The 27,802-nt window shown below is 43.3% G+C and overlaps 2 protein-coding genes across 6 annotated transcripts in view; one reads left to right on the top strand and one right to left on the bottom strand.

Moving 5' to 3' along the window:
• The window catches only part of FILIP1L (filamin A interacting protein 1 like), a 175,760-nt gene extending 172,832 nt beyond the window's left edge, over positions 1-2,928 (top strand). For 2 of the 4 annotated variants that reach the window (XM_072138479.1, XM_072138478.1), the window contains exon 6: positions 2,607-2,928. In XM_072138479.1, the coding sequence (XP_071994580.1) occupies positions 2,607-2,789 (183 nt within the window). In that variant the 3' untranslated portion in view covers positions 2,790-2,928. The remainder of the gene's footprint in view (positions 1-2,606) is intronic. The other 2 variants (XM_072138482.1, XM_072138481.1) reach the window with 1 other exon arrangement.
• CMSS1 (cms1 ribosomal small subunit homolog) overlaps positions 1-12,845 on the bottom strand; it is a 215,855-nt gene extending 203,010 nt beyond the window's left edge. Inside the window, exon 1 of one of the 2 annotated variants that reach the window (XM_072138485.1) lies at positions 12,664-12,845. In XM_072138485.1, coding sequence (XP_071994586.1) covers positions 12,664-12,724 — 61 coding nt within the window. In that variant the 5' untranslated portion in view covers positions 12,725-12,845. Of the gene's footprint in view, positions 1-6,678; positions 6,753-12,663 lie in introns of those variants that run through there. The other variant, XM_072138486.1, reaches the window with a different exon arrangement.
• Positions 12,846-27,802: the final 14,957 nt, after the last annotated feature.

Raw genomic sequence — 27,802 nt, 5'->3', positions numbered from 1 at the left:
AGTATAACACTTTTACTACACACATATGCACTATGTAGGGGGAAATTTACAACAAATCAGAGGTCAACTTTCATTTTCCACAGCTGTTTATTAAATTAAAGGACACCTGTCATCAGGTCTCTGCCACTAGTCCTGTCACCACTACCTGTTGGAGCAGCTCACAAGGATCCCATCCCAGCCTTTATCTAGTTATTTCAGACATTATTCATTGTAAAATCATCTTTTCTTTATTATGTAAATGAGGCTGGTCACATGGTCAGAGGCAGTGATCCCCCTCCCCTCCCCTCTCCTCCCCCTGCTCATGTCTGTGTGTAATGTATAGTAAAGCATTGCTAGTGTGTGTGCTGCATCTGCTGACATGCTGCATCCTCCTAATATACAGGTGAGAGACACAGACATCAGCTACACATGAATCTGACATGTTCTGCTATAAAATGGCTGCCTGGAGCTGCTGTATCTCCCCTATACACACACACACATGCACACACAGGCTGCAGGGGGCGCCAGCACCAGGAAGCACATCATTATACAGGCTGTCAGTCATGCACTGGGGGTGTGGCTGTGCCTCCCACTCATGAATAAGCTGGACAGCTTGAATATGCTAATGCTTCATTGGACATTTCACAGGTCATTTGCATACAGCTTTAGGACCTCATTGCTTAGGTTTACAGGCATGTAGAGGGACAATGAAGGGATAGAGGCAATGCTCTCTAATGGCAGTTTATGAAAATATATTTAGTTTAGGGGGGTTATTTTGCATGACGGGTTCTCTTTAAAGCTGAGCTCTGATTGGTTTCCATAAACAACTAGAACAGTTTTGCTATCAGACACTTATGATAAATCTCCACCATTTGAAATATACACACAGACAGTAATATGTCAAAAAGCATTTTAACCGATTCGCGTCCGCCCGCCGTGTATTCATGGCAGCGGTCGCGTTCCGATGCATGGAGAGGGCTCGTGGGCCGAGCCCTCTCCATAGCCGGTAAGTCTCTGCTGCATATTGCAGCAAAGACTTACCGGTAACACCCGCGATCGGTGCCGGTGGGTGTTTTCTTGCTGATCGCCGCCGGCAAAGCTGCCTGCGGGTTCAAACTGATGGCGGCGCATGGGCGCCGCCATCTTAATGAGGATCGCCGCTCCCCGTGACGTCATCAGGGAGCGGCGATCCGTCGCCATGGTAGCTTCGGGTCTCACGAAGACCCGAAGCTACTTCGGGTTAACCCATTCATTACAATGTGCTATCAGCACATTGTAATATATGAGGAGTAAAATCCCCATATACTGCCATACTGTAGTATGGTAGTATATGGTAGGATCGATCAGGCAACCTAGGGTTAATGTACCCTAGGGAGTCTGAAAAATAGTAAAAATAAAAAGTAAAAAAAAATAAAAAAACCTAAAAATTCAAATCACCCCCCTTTCCCTAGAACTGATATAAATAAACAGTAAAAATCATAAACACATTAGGTATCGCCGCGTCCGAAAATGCCTGATCTATCAAAATATAATAATGGTTTTTCACTGCGTTTAACCCCGTAACGGAAAATCGCGTCCAAAGTAAAAACTGGCACTTTTTTGCCATTTTTAAAAAAAATTTAAAATTCCATAAAAAGTGATCAAAAGGTCGTACAGTCCTACAAATAATATCATTGGAAACATCATCAAAAGTCGCAAAAGATGACACCACCCTCAACTCCATACAACGAAGTATGGAAAAGTTATAATCACAAGAAGACGGCAAAATTAAAAAAAAATTTTGTTCATGAGGTTTTCATTTTTGTAAATGTATGAAAACATTATAAAACGTATACAAATTTGGTATCCATGTAATCGTACTGACCCAAAGAATAAATTAGATGTATCATGTGGCATGAAGTGAAAGCCGTAATATCCAAGCCCACAAGAATACGACACAAATGCGTTTTTTTCACCATTTTCACTGCATTTGGAATTTTTTTCCCGCTTCCCAGTACATGGCATGGAATATTCAATGCGATCACTATGAAGTGCAATTTGTTACGCAAAAAAAGAGCCGTCACACAGCTTTTTACGTGTAAAAATAAAGAATGTTATAGATTTTTGAAGGTGGGGAGTGAAAAATGGAAATGAAAAAACGGGAAAGGGCCCGGTCCTTAACCGGTTAAAACTCCCACAATGTCTGGACTGAGTTTCTTTTAAGAGAATGTCTAACAATCATAAACTGGGGGTGGAGGGAGTTAGCTCAAAGACCAGCAATGGTTTTAAGAATAAGGGTGCCTATACAAAAGGAAGGTCAATTACTCTCTGCAATCAATCCATATAACTGTATGGCTTAGACAGATAGATCCAGAGCAGAACTGTAAACTATAAATAAGTTTTTAGTCTAGGATTGCAGCCAACAGAGTGAGGCAAAACTCCAAGTAAAATATTATGACAAAAAGTGTATTTGGTCCTATGTGTTCTATATAGATAGTTGATAAAATGGATTAACAAATATAGTGCCTGCAAGATATAGTGATATCCCTCATATCTTACCATATATCTACTGCTCTGTGGTCTTCACAAAGAAAACATATTACATCAAACTTTAAAAGAATGACCTGATATTTCTCCTCCTGTTACAGATAGCAGAAGAGACATTTAATGGCAGTGCTCCAACTCGGATTCCTAAACCAAAAGCCTGGACCACGTCCAAACTACCCATCAAAAAGCCAGGAGGAAGTGTCATAAATGGTGAACAGGTGAACAAAGACAAATTCCATGCGATGAGACCGGCGTCAAATTTCCAATGTGCATCAAAAAGGTGATCGTCAGGAGAAGATGCCATAGCATAAGACGTCAGACAGTGTCCTGATAATGGAGGAGGCACGATTCAAAACTTGCTGTTCTCTTTCTGTATATTGCCTAGTAGAAGCTACATGTATGTGTCTGTGTGTGATTTCTATGGATTTTATTTTTTAAAAAAAATAAATGGCTGTCACTTTACCTAAAAGCAGTAAAACTTGTCAGTCAATATTTCTATTGTCTACTGTCAGTTGGGTGGAGCTATCTACATCCAACCCATCTGAAAGAAGAGAGCATAATTAGCATATTAGGTGCTAACGAAACATGTTACCCACAAATGGTGGGGGCTAGAGAGAACATTCCAGCTACACCACAATCTGTGGGTCGAAAACTAATAAAAGATGCAAAGAATTGTTTTTGCTAAAGGGAAGGAAAGTACTATTGCTAACAGCCTCATCCACATGACTGTGCGCTCAATGGGGCCGGCTGGGTACAGAAGAAGGGGGATGAGAGCGGACTCAACTCCGCCAAAAGATAAGAAACGGCCACAAATATGGTCCCGTGCATAATAAGGCCTCAAACTAACCCAGACCATTAAAGAAAATCTGATATCATAAACCATCAGGATAAACCAGGGACACTTTCTCATAGATGCAGGCACCGTGACTGTGGTAATCTTCATATATTTGTAATCCATGGCCTCCTTCCTTCTAAAATTAAAATGAAATAGCTCCTAGAAGTGTTGCCAGAGCCCTTCTGTGCAGCAGCTGCTCAGGCTGTTACCTTGTACAGGAGAACTTCCCCCATCCCATGGTGTGAGAATACACAGGCAGAGGGAGTGGGTAGGAAGTGCCTAGAGAGCAAGGGAGGGGGACAGTGTAACAGCCTGTGAAGCAACAACACAGAGCTACTCAGGAAACAACCCCAAAGTAATTCTGACTTATTAGCATATTTAGAAAAAGTTAATTTAAGAAGGAAGGAGGCAATGGATAACAAATACAAAAAGATAACCACATTAACCTGTAAAGGAGATTAGCCTTCACAGAAATGCAAACTGCGGGGGCTGTGGTCGTTTCCTCCATTTTGACGCATCTGGTTCATGTGCATTTGCTTAAGGTTCTTACCCACTTTCTTAGGCGAGAGGAGTAGGGGGGGGGGGGGGGCTTTGCGACCTTTATAGCCACCACATGCCCCCTACAAATGACTGAGGTTGTTACCGACCCAAAGAGCAGATCTGTTACGGTACACGTAAGGGTTCACCTATCAAATTCATCCCACAAAAAATAAATCCCACACACAGTTCTGGCAAAATATAAAGTTTAAGCTCCAAATTTATGGCCACACAAAAATAAATGGGCTCTTGGGTGTTTTTCTTAAGTGTTTATTTTGTGTTAGGGTGCGTTCACACATTCAGGGGGCGTGTATAAATTGTTTTCCGACGCAGCCAGGAGGAACTCAGCTAGCCGAACGGTGAACGCCTCTGGCACATTTGCATAAAGTTTATAACTGCATATTTCAGTATAGAAGGCAGCCCGGAGCATGAGGTCCCCATCACCCCTCAGGTAACGTGCATACGTTTGGGGACTGTCTACCACTCCTAAATATGGTGGTAGACGTCCTTTAACTACCAAATGATCCGCAGATATGAACCACCAGTATGGCATGTAATTTTTTCAAATTCCCATAGACTTTTACGGGAAGGTTTGAACCACAAATATGGACAAAAATAGAACCTGCTATGAGATTTTTTTTAAAGCCTCCACAAGGATCCATGAAATGAAAAAAACATCTAATATAGAAAGTTATGGTGCTCTATTCACTGACACAGACTTGATGAATGTGAGGAAATTTCAGTGATGCTTGGCTCTGGCTTAGTCCAGCACCAAACATGAGGACACATGATCAGCTCTCTCCATGTAGAATTGGACTTGGTTTATTTTAATAATTTAAAACCAATCGTGTAGAACTAGAGGGGAGCATCGCAGGGTCTTCAAGACAGAGGAAGAGCAAGTGCAAAAAATGGTCATTAAAGGGGTTTTCCCACAAAGGAAAGTTCAGCCTAACCTGATGATAGTGGGGGTCTCAGTGCTGAGACCCCCACAGATCATGAAAACGAGGAGTCGCACCCCTCTCCATTAGAGATTAATGGAACAGAACGGTCATGTGCGGCCATCTGCTCCATTAATATCACGGAGCAACGAATGGTCTGCAGGGGTCTCAGCATCAAGACCCCCACTGATCAGAATCTTAGGCCCTATAACACGGAGAGGGCTTAACTTTCCTTTGTGGGAAAACCACTTCAAAGGAAATCTAACATTGGGATGTAGATTGTAGTTTCAACCCACTTTCGTTTTTTTTTTTTACAGTATAGTATTGCAGTATATGAAGAATTTGCTAGGGATATATAACAGTGTGCCATCCTGCCCAATGGAGTCTCAACCAAATTCCAGGCTGCCATTGGATTGGATTGTCGCTACCTGATGACATCAGAGGGAGCAACAATCTAGTACAAGATGGCAGCGCCCATGCACTGCTGGTATTTACCTGCCGCTGCCCACTTTGCCGGTGACAGGTAAATGGTTAACCGCCCTCAACTGGTGCCGATTGGTGTCAACATAATGCAGCAAACTCCATGTATGAAGAGGGCTGAGCTCATGAGCCTTCTTCATAGATGCTTAACAACTTTATGAGGTATTTCTGTTTTCAGAATGTGAAAAATACTTTCTCTTGTAATGTATCACTGTTATTCCTCCCGGTAAGATGAATATTTGGGTCTCTCTTTTCCAACATATTATATGCTGGCTAGTGTCAGCCTATTTAAGGAATTGCCCCTTTCACAACACCTTGTTGTCAATTCCTCATGAAATTCCAGGAAGTTAAATTCCATAAATTGATCCAGAATTATTCTTGGACAACTCAAGCATTTAAAGGAAATTTACCATCAAAATTAAGAATGATGAACCAGGGCTTTACAGGCTATAACAGCTTGTGTAGTGAGCATTGATCGTGTATTCTCAGTGCTGAGGAAGAAGGGGGAAATGACACTGTAACAACCTGTAAAGCCAAATCAAAGAGGGTCTGGCTAGAACCTGAGGCCGATTAGCATCATTTTAAAATGTTGATTTTAGAAGGAAGGAGGCCAAGTATAACTACTTTATGAAGAGAACCACAGTCATGGTGCCTGGATCTATGAGTAAGGTCGACTACAAAAGAACATTTGCATCCTGTGTATTTGTGCCACTATCCCATGTACTGTATGCGAGTCCCTGCATTGTTTAGAAATAAAATGCAGGGGTGCTCCCTCTCCTGGCTGAACAGCCACACCGTGGAGGAGATTTATCATCAGTCCTATGTAGCTTCTTGGCGTATAATTGTCACGCAATGGCGGAAAAAAATACACCACAGAGTGTGCAACACCGTATTTTCAAAAGATCGCAAATTTAATCTCAAAACTACACCACATAGGAGGTGGTCTATGTGGGTCCACTGCTACTACAGGGGGGAGTTTTTGCTCAATTTTATGTTTGAAGTATCTGAGAATTTCCTGTTCAAAAACATTGCAAAAAGACAGAGATTAAGCAGATGTTACACATACGTGCGACTGGTGCAGTCTATTCGCATAGAGCACATACAGCCGATAACACTGCACATACACAGCACTATAAATCCAACTGTTGGAAACCTGCCAGTCTAACACAGACAACTGCTCAAAATCCTGCCTAATGATAAATCTCCTCCTATAACTGCATGAACTATAACAGTTCAGTTAAAGCTGTTCACCCAGCAGAGGGAGCACTCCTGCATTGTGTGTAGCAAGCATTAGTATCCCTGGTTTATCATGCTGGATATTGATGGTAGATTTCCATTCAAGAGACCGTGAATGACTATTTAGGCCCAAACTCTGCCACCAACCTGTTATCCAGGACAAAGACAGGATAAAAATTATGTGCTTATACATTAGGGGACATACTACTGTATTCAAAAATATTTTTTATATTCTTCTAGTCTGTAAGGAGAGAAACTAGAATACCCCATTACGTTTCACAGACCATTATCACAAACGTCCAATATTTTGCGAATAAATGTTATTGTGTGTATAAGATCTAAATTTTGCTTACCTGAAAATTTCTTTTCCTCGAAGTCCAAAGGCAGCACTGATGGGTAAGAGTCTGGAGTCCTAATTATGACAGAAGAACACAATAACAATGTTAATTAACAATAAATCAATTAACCGACTGCCCTATAAGTATCCTAGGAGTCAAGGAAGAGGCGTGTTTTATGCAGCAAAAAAAAATTATTTTATTGGGAGGGAATATAATAGTGCTGCCTTTGGACTTCGAGGAAAAGAAATTTTCAGGTAAGCAAAATTTAGATCTTCCTCTCGTCCTACAGGCAGCACTGATGGGATTTAGGTAGCAAATCAAAGGGGGGGACAAATTTTCGAAGCCACTGTAGATAGCACCGATATGCCAAAGGCTGAGCCAGCTGAGGAGACATCCAGCCTGTAATGTTTAGCAAAAGTATTAGAAGAAGTCCAAGAAGCTGCTTGACAGATCTGATCTATAGAGAGCATTGCATACTCTGCCCAGGAAGTAGCGGTAGATCTTGTAGAATGAGCCCTAATCTCTAAAGGTGAAGGTTGTCCCAAGGCTCTGTAAGCCATAGAAATACTCTGCTTTATCCATCGAGAGAGAGGCTGCAGAGGCCTTCATCCCTTTTCTTGGACCTTGAAATTGGAGAAACAGAGATTCAGATTTTCTAAAAGATTTTGTCTTCTCTAGATAAGTCAAGACGGATCTTCTAACATCCAGAAGATGCAGAACTTGCTGATGAGCATTAGCAGGAGTTGGACACAAAGCTGGAAGATAATATTCCTGATTTAAATTAGAAACTGAGGCCACTTTAGGAAGAAACGATGGAACGGTTCTTAGTATGATGCAGTCTGGTCTTATCTGTAAGTATGGCTCTTTGCAGGATAAGGCTTGCAGCTCTGAAATTCTTCTAGCGGTGGAAACGGCAACTAAAAAGAAGGTCTTCCACGATAAAGATTTGAGAGAAGCTTCCTGTATAGGCTCAAAGGGAGGTTCTGTGAGATGATGTAGGACCAAGGCAAGATCCCACTGTGGACATGGTGGCCTAATAGGAGGTTTGATGTTCCTTAAAGCCTTGAAGAATCTCCGTACTATATGATTAGATGAGAATCTATTGTTATTTAAAGCATTGATTGCAGCAAACTGAAGCTTCAAGGTAGCAGGTTTTAAACCTTTATCAAGGCCATCCTGTAGAAAAGTAAGAATATCTGAGACTGAAGGTTCAGATACAGAATTATCTGAACACCAGGATGTGAAGACTTTCCAAACTCTACCATAGGACTTAATGGTCGCTGGTCTTCTAGCTGACAACAATGTCTTTATAACTCTGGATGAAAGACCTAGACCTGTTAGGGTCTTCTTCTCAATCTCCAGGCCGTAAGCTGTAGCTTCTGTGGTGATGGATGGAAAAACCCCATCTGTTCCAAGAGATGTGGAACTGCAGGAAGTTTCCAATATTCGCCCTTGGACAACCTCATTACAAGAGGAAACCGTACTCTGCGTGGCCAAAATGGTAGGATCAGAATTGCATTCGGTTTCTCTTCTTTGATTTTGTAAAGTATCCTCTGAATGAGCGGTATCGGAGGAAATATGTAAATGAACAGGTTGGTCCAGGGAAGAGACAGGGCATCCACTGCATATGGTTGGTCTGACCTGTAAAGAGAGCAAAACATTGGCAACTTCGAGTTCTGTTTGGTCGCCATCATGTCCATTTGTGGACAACCGAACCGACTGACAATCTGTTGGAAGATAACACTGTTAGGGACCATTCCCCTGGTCTTAGTTGAGAGCGGCTTAAAATGTCTGCCTGAGTGTTCAGAGACCCTCGAATGTGGACTGCTGACAGACTCTGAAGGTTTTCCTCGGCCCAGGAGATAATCTTTTGACACAGTTTGATGAGGGGTGTGCTCCTGGTACCCCCTTGCTTGTTTATGTAATAAACACATGACAGATTGTCGGTCTGTACCTTCACATGCTGTTTTTTCAGCTGGGTCTGAAAGAATTTCAGGGCTAAATAAATGTCTTTCAATTCTCTTTGATTTGAGGACAGAGTCCTGTCTGTGTAATTCCATTTGTCCTGAACCCAGAGATTGCTGAGGTGGGCCCCCCAACCTGAGGATGAGGCATCGGTTGTCAGGATCTGGGGTTGAACAAAACGTAAAGATCTGCCGGACGCCAAATTCTTCCTCAACCACCAACCGAGGCTGACTCTGGTCTGAGGAGTTAGTACAATCGGTTTGTCGAATCCTGCTGGAGATTTGTTCCAAACAGCCAGAATGTTGAGTTGTAGCTGTCTGAAATGTGCCTTTGCCCAAGGAACTGCTTCTATTATTGAAGTCATCAGACCCAGGACCCTCATGGCTGTTCTGACCGTTGTGCATCTTGTCTTGATAAGGTAGTGCACGGACTGCTTGATTTTCAAGATTCTCTCCTGAGGAAGATGAATAGTCATACTGCACGAGTCGAGAATATACCCCAGGAACTGAATTCTGGTTGTTGGAATAAGAAGGGATTTTTCCCAATTGATTAGGAAACCCAGTTGTTGTAGAAGATCGATTGTCATCTGAAGATGAAGTTTCAAGAGAGATTGATTCTCTGCTATGATCAGCCAGTCGTCCAAATAGGGCACGATCTGTATCCCCCGAAGTCTCAGTGCAGCCGCCAGAACTATGGTGGTCTTGGTGAAGACGTGAGGGGCTGATGTAATGCCGAATGGCAGACAGGTGAACTGGTAGTGAAGAGTTCTTGAATTGGTCACAATTGCTATTCTCAGATATTTTCTGTGACCTCTCCTGATGGGAATGTGGAGATAAGCATCGGCCAGGTCTATTTTGGCCATGTAGTTGCTTTGCTGTAGAATGGCGGTGGCTGATTTTATGGAGTCCATCTTGAATGCAATTTTGGTCAAGAATCTGTTTAGATAGCGGAGGTCTATAATTAATCTCCACCTGTTGTTTGGCTTTGGTACAGCAAATATGGCGGAGTACACTCCTTTTCCTCTTTCTGACAAAGGGACTTCTTCTAGAGCTCTTTTTTGGATAAATTCGTGCAACAAGGGAAGGATCTGAGATTTCTCGATTTTTGTACTCAAAAATCTTTCTGGCGGAATCTTGTCGAATTCCAAAGCGTATCCGTTTTTTACTGTGGACAGTACCCAAGCATCGGATGTGATGTCTGTCCATAAGTGAGCGAAGTCTGTCACCCTTGCACCTACTGGAGACAGACCTGGCATGGCGTCAGAAGTCAGGCTTCTCGTTTTTTTTACTGTGGAAGACAGTTCTGTCTTTAGACTTCTGAACTCCTCTACGTCGGTTACGAAATGCACGAAAAGGTCTTTCCGGTCTTGCTTTTCTAGGTGGAAAGCTCGGTTTTTTGGAGGTACTGGCTACTTGTGGAAAAGAGTTCCCCTTATCTTCACTAAGATTCTTCAACACCTCCTTCAGGTCTTTCCCAAACAAGGAAGATGGGTGGAAGGGAAGTGAACAGAAGTGATGTTTGGAGGCTACATCCCCTGTCCAGGGTTTTATCCACAGGGCACGACGTGCAGAGTTAGCCGTTAGCATGTTCTTAGATGCAAGTTTTAAAGAGTCAAGAGAAAAATCACACAGAAAATCGCCTGCAAGTTTAACAGAAGACAAATTCTCATAAATTTCTTCTCTAGGGACTCCATCCAAAATGTCCCGACCAATCTGGCTTAGCCATAATCTTAAGGCTCGTGCAACAGGCACAGTAGCAAGAGATGCCTTAGCCATGGCTGCTGAGAGTTGATAGCTTCTGCGGAGCATAGCGTCAGCTTTCCTGTCAAGAGGGTCTTTAAGTAAAGAAGATTCATCTGCAGGAAAAATAGATTTTTTTAGATAGTAGCCACTGGGATATCAATCTTGGGAGGCAATTCCCATTCTTCAGATTCTTTAGGGTCGATTTTGTATACTGCTCGAAAACGAGACCCCAAATCAAATCTTTTTTCAGGCTTAGACCAACCCTGTTCAAAGAGGACTTTAAGATCAGGATGACTAGGCAATACTTTGGCTTTTTTTCTGGGAAAATAAAAAAGTGCATCTTGGTTAACAGAGTCATTATGAGACTCATCTGTCTCCATTACACTTTTAACCGCATTGATCAATTTAGAGGTTTTATCTTTGTGAAACAGAAAAAAATCCTCAGATACATCTGGCCCAGAACCTTCCGATTCAGGGCTATCCCCAGAAATTATCTGGGCTTCTGAGCAGCTACTAGAAGGTAAAGATATAGAAGATGATTGCCTATGATGTTTTCTACGTTTATGATGTCTTTTAGACTTCTTTTTCTTTGAACTCATCTCATCAAATACAGCAGACATTTTTTCCTTCATCCACTGAAAAAATACGTCTCCTCCTGAAGTCTGAGCAGGAGCTGCACAAGGGGCACAAACATCATCAGGGCAATCATCCGGTATAGGCTGCTCACAGCTAATACAGTCTCTATGATGAGACTTTCTCTTCCTTTTACCAAGGCTGGACATCTTAAGCTCAGACTGACTCTGCTGCCTGGCAGGTGCAGAGAGCATACCTGAACAGTACAGCCTTAAAACATTCCCAACAGGAAATGCAATGCACCTGGTAAGAGGCGACACCCGGGCTAACAACCAAATCCTTCTAACATAAGAAAAGGATGCAGGGGCGCTGAGCCCTAAGGTTAGCCAGAGCTTTGTTCACAACAATATAGAAACCACCTTACGGTACATTGTAGATGGTGGCTTCAGGAAGGGGAAGATGCGGCAAAACAGCAGCTATACCCCAAAGTATTGAGTGCAACACAAATCTCACCTCCACTTCTCTGTTTATTCAAAAGCCGTACCTGAGAATACAGCGGTTCCCGCTTCCAATGGGAGACGCAGTAGGAGGGGAGTTTATCCAGAAACTCCGAAAATACTGGACTTCCGCCACCACGGGGGGAAGGACAGCCTCAGAATGTAGTTTCACCAGGATTGCCACTGGTAAGACATTTGCTTCTACCCTGCTGGACGTGCACCACAGCCCAGGCCTCAGGGGAGCAAGAGGATACTGGCAGTAAACCTAATTAGGACAGAAGAAAAAAAACACGCCTCTTCCTTGACTCCTAGGATACTTATAGGGCAGTCGGTTAATTGATTTATTGTTAATTAACATTGTTATTGTGTTCTTCTGTCATAATTAGGACTCCAGACTCTTACCCATCAGTGCTGCCTGTAGGACGAGAGGAATGAAAAGTTATACAGTTTTCCAATATATCTTCTGAATCAATTCCTCACAGTTTTCTACATCTCTGCTTGCTGTCATTCTATAGGAAGCTTTATCGTTTACTTCCTGTGATTAAAAATGGTCACGTCATGTCGCGCGCACAGCTCGTTACAGTAATCAGAACTGTGTGACATCACATGACAGCTTTCTATCCACTGACCGTAAACAGAGAATCTTCTTATCGTATGACAGCAAGCAGAGATCTATAGAACTGAAAAGAATTGCTAAAGTGTATTGTAAAATGGAATAACTTATTTATGCCAACATATACTGCCGAATAGTTATACGCATTAGGTGAAGGGTGGAGATGCCCAGATGGGACATAGTTCAATGAAGCTGGGGCTGCACAGAGGGGTCATCACAAGGCTGGCAGCACATAGTGGGATAGTGTGACTGGCTCTGTATACCCAGAGACCCTCATTTTGAGACGTTTTTATAATTTAACATATTTTTCTTCTCAAAGAGGTTCTGCAGCAGCTGCATTACAACTATAACAAACGCCACATGAACTGATCTCCCGGATACATGACAGGGGGGATGTCTCTTACCTTCACTTTCTGCTTCTTCTGTATTCTCTCCCCACCACTGATCGCCCAGATCATCAGCCATGTCCCCACACACTGCTAGCTCAAACCTGACAACTTGGATGTTAGACGCTTCACGTTCAACTCAGACCCACATGTGTGGGCGGGGTTAGCTATCCAAGCCTCGATTCCGCTCCAAACCACGCCTATTCAGTCCACTGATTGGTTACTACCTGTTAGTTTCTTTTTTTTTCTCAATTATCTTTATTGACAGAGCCGTTAACCCCTTAAGGACGCAGCCATTTTACAGCTTAAGGCTCAGCCCGATTTTTTGGATTCTGACCTGCGTCGCTTTATATGGTTATAACTTTTGAACACTGTTACTTATCAAAACGATTCTGAGATTGTTTTTTCCCCACATGTTGTACTTCATTTTAGTGGTAAATTTTGGCTGATAAGTTTTGCGTTTATTTACAAAAAAAAAGAAAATATGATAAATTTTTTGAAAAATTTGCCATTTTCGAAATTCAAAATCATTGCGTTTTCAGGCAGATAGATTTACCACCCAAATAACTTGCAGAATAACATTTCCCATTTGTCTACTTTACATTTTCATAATTTCTGAAATGTTTGGATAATTTATTTTGACGTCACGCGGCCTACAAATAGAATATCGCTTTTCCGGATTTTCAGAATTGACTATTTTGGGGATAAATACAGTTTTGAATGAAATTTTACATATTTAGCATCAAAACCCCCTATATAATCTACCCATTTTCAAATCTGCACCCCTCAAGCTATCAGAAACAGCTTTTACGAAGATTGTTAACCCCTTGAGATCTTCATAGTAATTGAATCAAAATGGAGGTGAAATTTAGAATGGTCATACTGTTCCCTTATACGTTCATTTAGCCCTAAAATTTACACATTTCCAAAATATAAAAAGAGAAAACCCACCATACAATTTGTTCTGCAATTTCTCCTGAGTGCAGCGACCCCCCACATGTGGCTGTGACTTGTTTTATGGGCGCACAGCAAGGCGCAGAAGGGAAGGAGGGCGCTGCAGCTGCCAGGATTTTAGTTTCCTCATTGGCCCCTTTTGAAGGCTATAAAATTTTCGCTTTTTCGTTATTGGGGCCATGTGACGGCATTTTTTTTGCGGGATGAGATGCTTTTTCCATTGTTACCATTTTGGGGTTGGTATCACCTATTGTTGAAAATTTAGGAACTTTTTTTGAGGGCAGGAGTAGAAAAGCATCAATTCTGTACTGGATTTTTGACTTTTTTTTTTTTTGGTGTTCACCGTATAGACTAATAATCCTGTTATCTTTATTCTATGGGTCGATACGATTACGGGGATACCAGACATGAATATATTTTCTTACGTTTTACTAAATTTGTCAAACAAAACCCTAATGTGGGGAAAAATCTATAATTTTTGTATTGCCATCTTCCAAGTGGCATAACTTTGTTACGTTTTTGGCTACGGAGCTGGTTGATGGCTTGTTTTTTGCGGGACATGTTGTACTTTGCACCAGTATCATGTCTGAGTACATATGGTTTTTTGGTCGCATTTTATAGCATTTTTTGTGGGATTGAAAAGGTAAAAATCATAATTTTTGGAGGGTTTATAACATTTTTTTTTTACGGCGTTTATCGTGGGGGTTCAATAATGATTTACTTTTATTCTACGGGTTGTTACGGACGCGGTGATACTATATATGTGGGGTTTGTGTTATGATTTAGACTTTTTTTTTGAGTTATATGTCTCTTTATATGTTTTGGGGGTTTGGGGCATTTTTAGTGATTTATGACTTTATTTTTTTATTGAATAACTTTTTTTTTTACTTTTTCACTTTTATACCATGGTACATGAAGAAGCAATCTTCTGATTGCTTCTTCATGATAATATTCTGCAATACTGATGTATTGCAGAGTATTATCAGTGTCAGCCTATGCACTTGCATAGGCTGGCACTTTGCCAGTAAGATGACGTCACAGACGCCATCTTACTGGCAATTCTTGCTAGTAACTCTGGGGACCAGATCGGACCCCAGAGTTACTATAGCAACGATCGGCGCCCCCCGAAAACGGTTCGGGGGGGCCGATCGTGGGGGAAAGACCCCCCAGATACTTGTTAGATGCCGCGGTCGCGCTGACCGCGGCATCTAAAGGGTTAAGCACCCGCGATCGGAGACAACTCCGATCGCGGGTGTTACACTGGGGTGCCGGCTATTAGTTACAGCCGGCACCCCGTGTTTCCCGATGCCGGTTCGGCTCTGATCCAGAGCCGAACCGGCATAAGCGCCGTGGCGGATATATCCGCCACTGAGCGCTAAGTCACTGCGCTCCGTGGCGGATATATCCGCCGCGGAGCGTGAAGGGGTTAAAAGGACACTAGATAATATTATTGTGTACTTTGGTGAAACAGCGGAGGGCGAAAAGTTTTAACCCCTTCAGGCCTCTAGGATACAGCCCTTTTTTTCAAATCTGCCTGTGTCACCATAAATGGTTATAGCTTTAACACATCCAGGGGATTTTCTCGTGACACATTGTACTTCAAATTTATTTAAAAATTTGGATGAAATCTTTTGTGTTTAGTTATGGAAAAAAATGGAAATTTTGAAGCAGATTGCAGCCAAATTAATTCATAACTTACATTTCCCAAATGTCTGGTCAATGTTGGTACGTTTTTTTTAAGATTCCACTTACTTTGCTAGAGTGTTATGACGCTTAGAATTTGGGGACCATTTTTTAAAAAAATTTGTAAAATTGCCAAAACCTGTATTTAGAGGGACCTGCTCAGCTTCCAATTGACTGTGAGAGGCCAAAATAATAGCAAGACTCGTAAATTACCACATTATAGAAACTACACCCCTCAATGTATGAAAAACCACTTTTAGGAAATTGTACGCGTAACATTTTTTAAATCACTTTTTAAAACATTTTTTAAGGGTATTAATTGAAAATTATCTTTGTTTAATGGCCTTCAGTGTGTGGGTGGAAGAACAATTCTGTTTTATTATACAGATTGTTCCGGACTCGGTGATACAAAATATGTGAGGATTTTTTGTGTATTTGGGATTTTTGAAGATTTTGTATGAAAATATATTATTATAGGGGGTTATATTTTATTTATTTTAATGTTTTAAACTGTTTTTTAACTTCTTTTATTTTATACAAACTTAAACTTGAACCAGAGATGCTCTGATCACTAGTTTAAATCCAAAACACTGTACTACAATAGCTTTGGTCTTTGGCTTCCGAGAGGCCCATTCCTGCACCCGGGGCCTATGTGAAGATCCGAAATCAGTCTTAAAGAAAAAATCTATACTAACCTTAAGCTCCTTCTCCTGACCCTGCGGCTCTATACTCTCCTCTTCCTGCAGGGGGGGTACTCTGCTGTGGACATTTATGTAAAGGGGGGCATCAGTGGTGGACAGTTTCTTAAAGGGCGACTGTGCTGTGGACATTTTATTAAAGGGGGCTCTGCTATGGGCATTTTATTAAAAGGGGCTCTGCTGTGAATATTTCTTTAAAGGGGGGCTCTGCTATGTCCATTCATTAAAGGGGTCTTTGCTGTGGGTGCTTAAATTAAAGGGGGGTATGCTTTATACATTTATTTAAAGAGGGGCTCTGCTGTGGCCATTTCTTTAATGGGGGAATCTGCAGTGTCCAGTTCTTTATAGGGGTGCTCTGCTGTGGCTATTTCATTAAAGGGGCCACTACTGTGGCCCGTTCTTTAAAAGGGGGTCTGCTGTGGACATTTCTGTAAAGGGGCCTCTGCTGTGGACATTTCATTAAAGGCAGATCAGTACGGGCTGTGATGGAATCGTCAGACGGAGGAGATTAGGCCTCGGGGCACTAGGTTGGTTTGGACATTAAAGCGGGGGGCCTAGCCGTGTGAACAGCCAAGGACCCATGGGACACTTAATCCGCCACTGGCTACAAGCTACAGGTAGATAAGAGGGTGGTATATAGAAGAGGGAGGGAGGTAAATAGCAGATCTGACAGCATGTACTGGCTGTGATAGGAGAGGGGAGAATGTACTCTGTACTAAAGGAATCATGAAGTGTCTGGTTAGAGTCCCCACTTGCACTCTGGAATATTACCTTGACCAGCCTATGAGTAAAATTGTGAAGTAAGGTGTTAAATAAAATCTTTATTGTGTAAACATCACTAGGGGATTCTTTCATGGACAACAAGACTATTCTATACACCTCAGAGCCCTGATAAGGACAATTATGCTGTTTTAGAAGTAACTGCCTAGCTGTTTGACCATATGAGAACCAGCAAGCTCTCCCTAGCTGTTTTCTGTGTGTATTGGCATCTGGACATGTGAGTCTGATCTTATGGCACATGTCCAGCCCAGCCACCATGGACCAACTGCCAAAAGTCCCATGCTGTCCGGTGTAAGCACCCTGCCCGCTACAGAGGTCGCAACCACCAATAACCTATTGTCTACACTCACCGGCCACTTTATTAGGTACACCTGTCCAACTGCTCGTTAACACTTAATTTCTAATCAGCCAATCACATGGCAGCAACTCAGTGCATTTAGGCATGTAGACATGGTCAAGACAATCTCCTCCGAGCATCAGTATGGGGAAGAAAGGTGATTTGAGTGCCTTTGAACCGCGCATGGTTGTTGGGGCCAGAAGGGCTGGTCTGAGTATTTCAGAAACTGCTGATCTACTGGGATTTTCACGCACAACCATCTCTAGGGTTTACAGAGAATGGTCTGAAAAAGAAAAAACATCCAGTGAGCGGCAGTTCTGTGGGCGGAAATGCCTTGTTGATTCCAGAGGTCAGAGGAGAATGGGCAGACTGGTTTGAGCTGATAGAAAGGCAACAGTGACTCAAATCGCCACCCGTTACAACCAAGGTAGGCAGAAGAGCATCTCTGAACGCACAGTACGTCGAACTTTGAGGCAGATGGGCTACAGCAGCAGAAGACCACACCGGGTGCCACTCCTTTCAGCTAAGAACAGGAAACTGAGGCTACAATTTGCACAAGCTCATCGAAATTGGACAGTAGAAGATTGGAAAAACGTTGCCTGGTCTGATGAGTCTCGATTTCTGCTGCGACATTCGGATGGTAGGGTCAGAATTTGGCGTCAACAACATAAAATCAAGGCACCCTGCCTTGTATCAATGGTTCAGGCTGGTGGTGGTGGTGTCATGGTGTGGGGAATATTTTCTTGGCACTCTTTGGGCCCCTTGGTACCAATTGAGCATCGTTGCAACGCCACAGCCTACCTGAGTATTGTTGCTCACCATGTCCATCCCTTTATGACCACAATGTACCCAACATCTGATGGCTACTTTCAGCAGGATAATGCGCCATGTCATAAAGCTGGAATCATCTCAGACTGGTTTCTTGAACATGACAATGAGGTCACTGGACTCAAATGGCCTCCACAGTCACCAGATCTCAATCCAATAGAGCATCTTTGGGATGTGGTGGAACGGGAGATTCGCATCATGGATGTGCAGCCGACAAATCTGCGGCAACTGTGTGATGCCATCATGTCAATATGGACCAAAATCTCTGAGGAATGCTTCCAGCACCTTGTTGAATCTATGCCACGAAGAATTGAGGCAGTTCTGAAGGCAAAAGGGGGTCCAACCCGTTACTAGCATGGTGTACCTAATAAAGTGGCCGGTGAGTGTATATTGTTTATAAAAATGTTTATGTGTCGCAAATCGGCAAAAAATGCAGTTTCGGACATTTGAGCGCTTCTTTCCATTATGGGATTCAGCACTAGGAATAACTGTTTTTATAAATTGATCGATCGGGACTTTTGGGACGCAGCCATACCAAACATGTTTGCAAACATGATTTTTTTTGGTTTCTTTTTATATCAGTTCAAGGGAAAGGGAGGTGATTTGAATTTTTGTTTAATAATAATAATAATAATTCCTTTATTTATATAGCGCACACAGATTCCACAGCACAGCAAAAAGCTTGCCAGATCGGTCCCTGTCCCCAATGGGGCTCACAATCTAATCAACCTACCAGTAGGTTTTGGAGTGTGGGAGGAAACCAGAGGACACGGAGGAAACCCACGCAAACACAGAGAGAACATACAAACTCTTTGAAGATGTTGACCTGGGACTTCTCTTTAGACCTCCTGATCTGATCATTCCTTCCATGTACTTTAATACTACAGTATTGCAGTATAAGGAGAATTAGCTGGGGATCTAGAACAGTGTGCCTTCTGCACCATGTCATGGATCCTTCCCAATGGCTGGTCCTGGAATCACATACAGATTCCAGTCTGCCATGGGAACAGATTGTTGCTCCCTGATGACTTCAGGTGAGCTACGATCCAACCAAAGACGGTGGACGGTGGCACCAGCACTAATTATGGATGTCAGCAGCGGTTGTTGAATGTAAAACACTTAACATGCCAACATATACAAAGAGGGTGATAAATGTCGTCATGCGTTAAGCGGTTATTGTTTTCTATAGCCCCAAATCGTTTAGGGAAGGGGCTTTGGACTGCAGGGGATTTAGGGTTAAAAATTCAAAAGTAATTGGCGGTGGCCCCCCCTTACCCTGGGCGGTCATGAAGGGGTGGGTCAGCCAGCCCTTAGGGCCCTCCCAGGGCATAGAAAATCGATGAGGACACGTAGGAGGGCCTCTTACCTTCTGCCCTCAAGGACCGAGAGGTGTGAAGTCTCCCTCCCATCCTGCCGTCAGGTTAACTGCAAACTTTTTTCAGGTTTCTTCTCGGTTTCTGGCTGTTTCCCTCTGTTTCTTGCAGATGTCACAGCACTGGCGGAGTTAGACTTGCCTAAGGCGAAGTGAAGTTGCCTGTGTGTCGGCTGTTCTGCAGCCTCCATTCGGGAGAAGGTTGCTTTTCGAAGAACTAAAAGGACTCGGGCGAGCATGCTTGCTTTTGTTTACAATTTATGTTGCACTTTAATTAAAAATGTTAAATAAGTTTCGGTTAATAAAATTAATGCTGTGGCCTACCCAAACCCAACGCAATAAAGAGGCTCCATCCGTTATTTATGGTTTATTGGTTACCCGGAGGTCAATAGCCAGGTTGGCTTTGTTCACATATACCTGCAGTCTCTTCCATTGTTGTTGCTATTGTTATCAGAGCTAATTAAAGAGAAAGTAGTTACATTGTGAGTTGTAAGTTGCTGTGAAAACTTGGAACAATTTGTAATAGCAGTCCTAAGCAGATTGTAGGGGATCAAGGAGGGAATTAGCAGAGAGATAACGGGTCAACCATGAGTAGACCAGGCGTTCCAGGAGTTTAGAGATGAAAGGTAGGTTACAAACTGGTCAGTAGGATTGGTCCCGGGAAGGTTTTTTTTTTTATTATTGGGGCAACAACAACGGAATGACACCAAAAGAGAGAGAGAGAGAGATTGAAGATTTTAGTGGTGTGAGAAGTAACTTCTGTGGAGAGGGACTGTATGAGTTGTGAGGGGAACGGGCACTGCTGCAGGTCATGGAAAGGAAGAGGAAAGGAGCCTGGCCACTTCTTTCTCTGTGACTGGCTCAAAGGAAGAGCGTGAACAGGGTGAAGTATTAATAGAGTTAGTGGAATGGGAGATTATTTCCTGGCAAATGCAGTCAATTTTATATTTAAAGTAGGTGGCTAAAAGTCTGTGACACTAAATCACAGAGCCGTTAGACAGAGCCGTTATTTATAGACTTGCTTTGTCTAGACAATCTGAGGTGCCAGCCATAGAGTCCCCTGCTAAGCCTTTGTAAATATGATGTAATGAAACATTTACCCATTGGGCTAAAAGACAGACATATAACAAAAAAAATGCACATGTAATGCCCTATTCTCACCACTTGTTGGCAGTGTTGTGCCATGATGCCTGACAACAGGATTTAATATGAAATTTAGGGGAACCCGTATACTGAGGCCCCAAATACTTGTGCAACATCCAGGGCCAGATTAAGGGTCCCAGTGGTATGGAGCACCTCCTTTAGGATGGGGCCCCCCCAGCTCTGCAGCCAATACGGGGCCCCCTCCCACAACGATATAAGTAAAAAGGTTCCTCATAGCTATACTGTTTAAAAGCTCTAGAGATAGTAGAAACCAAAAAATACTCCTGCCATACTATTTTAAAATGATACCACAATACTGTTACCAATTAAAACTACCATAAGACCAATATTCCAAACAATAGCGCAACTATTTATAAATGATCCCTCCAAAATGCAGCACACAGCATCACCACATCATAAAGATAATACCAACTTCCTGATAATGAGCACAAGACTCTATACACAGACCGGTATTACCAACAATTTACCAAATATAAACTCCATTTACTGATGAGCTTTACCGCCATATTGTTATTATACAAACACCACGAGCACAGGACAATATCACTAATAGCACCTCTGTACCAAGCCCAAATAATATCATAACATCATGATTATCACCACTACATAATAACCGAATAATACTGTAATAATATATAATAACCTACACACAGACCAGTATATACCACCATATAGTGACCATATAGTAGTCGATACCAGCCCTGCACAGAGGCCGCAGTGTCATCCAATGACTTACAGGTGACGTCCCTGATGCTGTCTCCTCTCTTCTGTCTTATCTTCCAGGAGACTTCTTCCATCTATCACTCATCTGTGCAGGTTTATAAAACAAACATGGTTGACATCATGCTATATACACCTCACACCTGACCCTCACACCACAACTGACCACATTGTGCCACCACATTTATCATATATACCCCTCATACCACAACTGACCACACTGTACTCCACATATATCATATATACCCCTCACACCACAACTGACCACACTGTGCACCCATATATCATATATACCCCTCACACCACAACTGACCACACTGTGCACCCATATATCATATATACCCCTCACACCACAACTGACCACACTGTGCCCCCACATTTATCATATATACCCCTCACACCACAACTGACCACACTGTGCACCCATATATCATATATACCCCTCACACCACAACTGACCACACTGTGCACCCATATATCATATATACCCCTCACACCACAACTGACCACACTGTGCCCCCACATTTATCATATATACTCCTCACACTACAACTGACCACACTGTGCTCCCACATATATCATATATACTCCTCACACCACAACTGACCACACTGTGCCCCCACATTTATCATATATATCCCTACAGCTGACCACACTGTCCCCCACATATATCATATATACCCCTCACACCACAACTGACCACTATGTGCCCCCACATATATCATATATACCCCTCACACCACAGCTGACCACACTGTACCCCCACATATATCATATATACCCCTCACACCACAACTGACCACTATGTGCCCCCACATTTATCATATATATCCCTACAACTGACCACACTGTGCCTCCACATATATCATATATACCCCTCCTACCACAACTGACCACACTGTGCCCCCACATATCATATATACCCCTCACACCACAACTGACCACACTGTGCCCCCACATATATCATATATACCCCTCACACCACAACTGACCACACTGTGCCCCCACATATATCATATATACCCCTCACACCACAACTGACCACACTGTGCCCCCACATATATCATATATACCCCTCACACCACAACTGACCACACTGTGCCCCCACATATATCATATATACCCCTCACACCACAACTGTACACACTGTGTCCCCACATATATTATATACCCCTCACACCACAACTGTACACACTGTGCCCCCACATATATCATATATACCCCTCACACCACAACTGTCCACACTATACTCCCCACATATATCATATATACCCCTCACACCACAACTGACCACACTGTGCCTCCACATATATCATATATACCCTTCCTACCACAACTGACCACACTGTACCCCCACATATATCATATATACCCCTCACACCACAACTGTCCACACTATACTCCCCACATATATACTGCACACACCACAACTGACCACACTGTGCCATCCACATATCATATATACCCCTCACACCACAACTGTCCACACTGTACCCCTTACATATATACTGCTCACACCACAACTGACCACACTGTGCACCCATAATGCTAGACAAAGGGTTCCCCATAGAGCTTCATTAGGTAGGTCTCTCCCTTAGAAATGTATTAGGCAGGGCTCTCCTTTAATAAATCATTAGGTAAGCCCCCCTTAGGAATTTATTAGGCACAGGGTTAATACACACACAGTGATGTCACAGCACATGCGGTTAATACACACACACAGTGATGTCACAACACATGGGGTTAATACACACACACAGTGATGTCACAGCACAGGGGGTTGATACACTAACACAGTTATGTCACAGCACAGAAGGGTTAACACACACAGTGATGTCACAGAACAGGGGGCAAATACACAAAGTGAGTTCACAGCACCAACGTTATCAATAACAATTACTGATGATAATAACCCCACACCCCATTGCTGGCTCATTATGGACACTATGAATATAACAGGACATGTACAGTACAAGCTGAGAACTGTCTAACACTAGAAGGTTAATCAGTGAGTACAATACTGCAGAAGTGGCTTCTAGTACCTCACAGGTGACATGTCTTCTCCTTCAGGGCCAGAATCGACGTAACTTTTGGCTGAAGAATTTTGCAGCAGATGCCTTCAGCTCCCGGCAGCACATGCCACACACTGTGCACCTAAAAATACCACAGTTACTCACAGTATAATGTCACCTGGATAACAGAATAATGCCCCCCCCCAAATATACCCCATAATAAAACCACTCTGCATATATCAAAGAACACATTGCGACCCCCAATATATTACTATACTACAGCCCTTGAATAAATAATACTGTACCCCTAATTATATATGTTGCCCCCCCAATTGATGACTTAATTTATATGGCCCCCTTTAATGAATTAATGTACCTATTTATAGCCCTCTCTAATATAGTGGGGTGCATTTTAGATGCTGGTCACCTCAAGAAATTATTTAATATATGGCCCCCCATTTACTTAATGTACTGCCCCCATCAATGAATTATCTAATATACTGCGGGATTTTTGCGGGATGAGTGGACGTTTTCTTTGCTACCATTGTTACTGTGCAGGACACTGTTCAGGACTGTACAACCTTTTGGTAATTTTTTGTAAAATTTTTTATATGTTGCAAAATAGTAAAAAAGTGGCGTTTCAGACATTTGAGAGCTGTTATCCGTTATGGGGTTCAACACCGTGAATAACCGTTATTATATTTTGATAGATCAAACATTTTGGAATGAGGTGATAGCTAATACGTTTATGATTTTACTTGTTTACTTTTATATCAGTTCTAGGAAAAAAGGGTGATTTGAACTTTTAGGTTTTATTTTAATTCTTTTCCCCTTTTTCATACATTTTTTTCAACTTTTCAGACCCACTAGGGTACTTTAACCCTAGGTTGTCTGATTGATCCTATCATATACGGCCATACTACGGTATGGCAGTATATGGGGATTTTCCATATAATCTATTACAATATGCAAATTGTACATTGTAATAAATTAGCAGGAATGTAACAGCTTCAGGCCTTGTAAAGACCCCAGGCTGTCACCGCAATGGATTGTTGCTCCCCAATGACGTCATGGGGAGCAATGATCGAAACAAAGAAGGGGGCATACACTCATCCTTTGACTACCACTGGCGGCATTGCCGCATATTTGTACCATTTGTGGGTGTTAGCAGTGGGTGTTTGCAGCAATATGCAGCAAAACCCTTGCCTGTATGACGAGACGAGATGCTTAAAAACTCCATGCCGTAATAGTACAGCGTGGAGCGTTCAGAATTTAATATACTAGAATGAATATTGGAATACTAATAATAAATTATTTGATATGTCCCCCCCACAATGAATTATTTGACATGCTGCCCCCCCACAATGAATTATTTGATATGCTCCCCCAGCCCCCACAAGGAATTAAATGATATGCTGCCCCCCACAATGAATTATTTGATATGCTGCCCCCCACAAGGAATTATTTGATATGCTGCCCCCCACAAGGAATTAAATGATATGCTGCCCCCCCACAATGAATTAAATGATATGCTGCCCCCCACAATGAATTAAATGATATGCTGCCCCCCCACAATGAATTAAATGATATGCTGCCCCCCACAATGAATTAAATGATATGCTGCCCCCCCACAATGAATTAAATGATATGCTGCCCCCCCACAATGAATTAATTGATATGCTGCCCCCCCACCAAGGAATTAAAAGATATGCTGCCCCCCACAATGAATTAAATGATATGCTGCCCCCCACCAAGGAATTAAATGATATGCTGCCCCCCACAATGAATTAAATGATATGCTGCCCCCCCACAATGAATTATTTGATATGCTGCCCCCCACAATGAATTAAATGATATGCTGCCCCCCCCACAATGAATTAATTGATATGCTGCCCCCCCACCAAGGAATTAAAAGATATGCTGCCCCCCACAATGAATTATGTGATATGCTGCCCTCCCCCCACAATGAATTATTTGATATGCTGCCCCCCCCACAATGAATTATTTGATATGCTGCCCCCCACAATGAATTATTTGATATGCTGCCCCCCCCCACAATGAATTATTTGATATGCTGCCCCCCACAATGAATTATTTGATATGCTGCCCCCCACAATGAATTATTTGATATGCTCCCCCACAAGGAATTAAATGATATGCTGCCCCCCCACCAAGGAATTAAATGATATGCTGCCCCCCACAATGGATTATATGATATGCTTCCCCCCCCCCCACAAGGAATTAAATAATATGCTGCCCCCCACAATGGATTATATGATATGCTGCCACCCCACAAGGAATTAAATAATATGCTGCCCCCACAATGGATTATATGATATGCTGCCCCCCCACAATGGATTAAATGATACGCTGCCCCCCCACAAGGAATTAAATTATATGCTGCCCCCCCCACAATGAATTATATATTGTTCTGACCCCACCATGTTTTAATAAGCCCCCACCATGTTTTTACTGCTATTTTATTAAAAACAAAAAACCTCGTACTCACCTCAGGCTCCTGCATCTTCTTTCTTCAGCCCGCGGCCAGGCAGCAAAACGGTGCGCGGCCGCGTGATGACGTCATCGCGCGGCCGCGCATCCTAGTTCATGGAGCGATGTGGCCGGAAGACAACCCCGGCGCACATCGCTCCAGTAATAGTGCTCGAGCGGCCGTTTCCGGCCGCATCGAGCAATATACAGTGACGGGCAGGACCTTCCTGTCCGGATGGACGGAGGCCCCTGCCTGTCTACCGAGGCAAGTGACGGGGCCCGCCGGGGCCCCAGCAGGAGCATGAACATCGGCGCTATTGGAGCGCCAGGCCGGGGGCCCCCAACCAATAAATCCGGATCCGGGGGCCCGGCGCTAGCGCTCCAATAGCGCCAATGATGATCCGGCTCTGGCAACATCCCCCACCGGGGCCTAGCCTTTTCTCGGGGCCTGGAGTCAGCCGGGGCCCGCAGTACCTGAGTGGCTGGCGGTTGCGGCCTAGGCACGCTAGTGTCACGGTGCTTGGTATGGGGAACCGGAGGGCTGTCCTACAGCCTGGCAGGTCTCCAGCAGGGTGGTGTTGGCAAGAAATGATGAGGGAGAGGCTGCTATAGCGGATCTCCCTGGGGCAACCCCTTAATGTCCCGAGTGTGAGTCTCTGTGTGGTGGACAGGGTGCCGGTGATGAAGGCAGCCGTATTAGCAGGGACCAGACGGAGACAGAAGTTCAAGAAAACAACTTACAGTTCTTTATTTGAACCGGCAGGAACCGCAGCAACGTGCCTTTAACAGGTAGATGGAGTGTTGAGATGCGTTTGGAGGGAGCCTCAGGAGATAGTTCACCAGCCTGGATGTAGAGGGCAGGCTGGGAAGGCAGCTGTGTCCTGGTAGGAAGCTTCAGCTTGTCCTGTAGGGCTTCAGGTAACACCTTTAAAGGTAAGATGATACCCCTTTTCCTCACTACACTAACTCTAGTCTTAGACTCCACTCTTCAGAGGCAGGGGCTAGGCTCTTCCTGCTCTGGTATGGGCTAGACAGAGATTACTCACTCACTCACTGATCTCTAGGATTCTCCTACACTAGAATCTCTCTGAAAGTTCTGAGACTTCTCTGAGATCTGAGACTTACTAGAATTCCTCCAGAACATTCCTGGCCAGGGGTTTTATTACCTCCCTTTGATCTGGTGGTGGCTGCTCCTCCAATCACATCTCAGCTTACAAAGGACAGGATGTAACACAAGACATTGGATAATAGCATCTTGCATCATACAAAACACTTAACTCCTGCCTTGCCAGGCAGGATTCACCACTGCAATACCCCTATGTCCTATCAGGACCATGTAGTGTAATGTGGTTATATGCAGGTGGGACGTATTCGCAAACACTCCCTCGCCATTGCATCGGCGAGGGTGTTGCACTTGGATTACCCAAGATGGGGCAACTAATAAGGTGTGGGTGTGCAAGAGGGCATTATACTATGTGGGGGCTAATACGGGTGGAAATAGTGTGGCTATTGTAGTGTATGGGATGCTAGGAGCTGGGCTAAGGGACATGTACATGTGCATGAAGAGTAGGATGAAAACTGGGTCCTGGCTTTCTATTGAAATTGTGGGTTCTCACCACTTAAATTTTTCATTGTTTTAACACATGGTGACTAGCCTCATGAGGATGGGGGAGGTAAGGGGTTCTCTTCTGTCTGCTTTCATCATTTATGGACCTTTGGGGAACCTTTAAAGGTTCTAAAACTGTTCGTGTATGCATGTGTGATTAACAGCCAGAACAATTGGCCCCTATCTTTATTATCTCTACAGTGCAGTTACATTGGGCCTAACTTGCTGATCAGTGGGGGTCTGAGTGCGGACAACTGATCCGTTGGACCCATGAGGGGTCCGGCGGAGGTACTTGGGGTGTCAGCACTGAGACTCCCACCGATCAGCAAATTAGGCCCTATCCCTAACTTTTTTGTGGGAAAACCCCTTTAAGGGGGCCAGGGGCCCTTAAGAGATGTGGGATCCCATTGGTTGCCCAAACATTACATAATATAATCCACTACAGTTGTGCTCATCAATGTAAGAATACAACTCCTTTTGTGGAAGAGCTGCAAAAGTAGAAAATAATACAGT

The sequence above is a fragment of the Engystomops pustulosus genome, chromosome 2, assembly GCF_040894005.1.
Source record: "Engystomops pustulosus chromosome 2, aEngPut4.maternal, whole genome shotgun sequence".
Lineage (NCBI taxonomy): Eukaryota > Metazoa > Chordata > Amphibia > Anura > Leptodactylidae > Engystomops > Engystomops pustulosus.
This window is presented reverse-complemented; position numbering and strand designations above follow the sequence as displayed.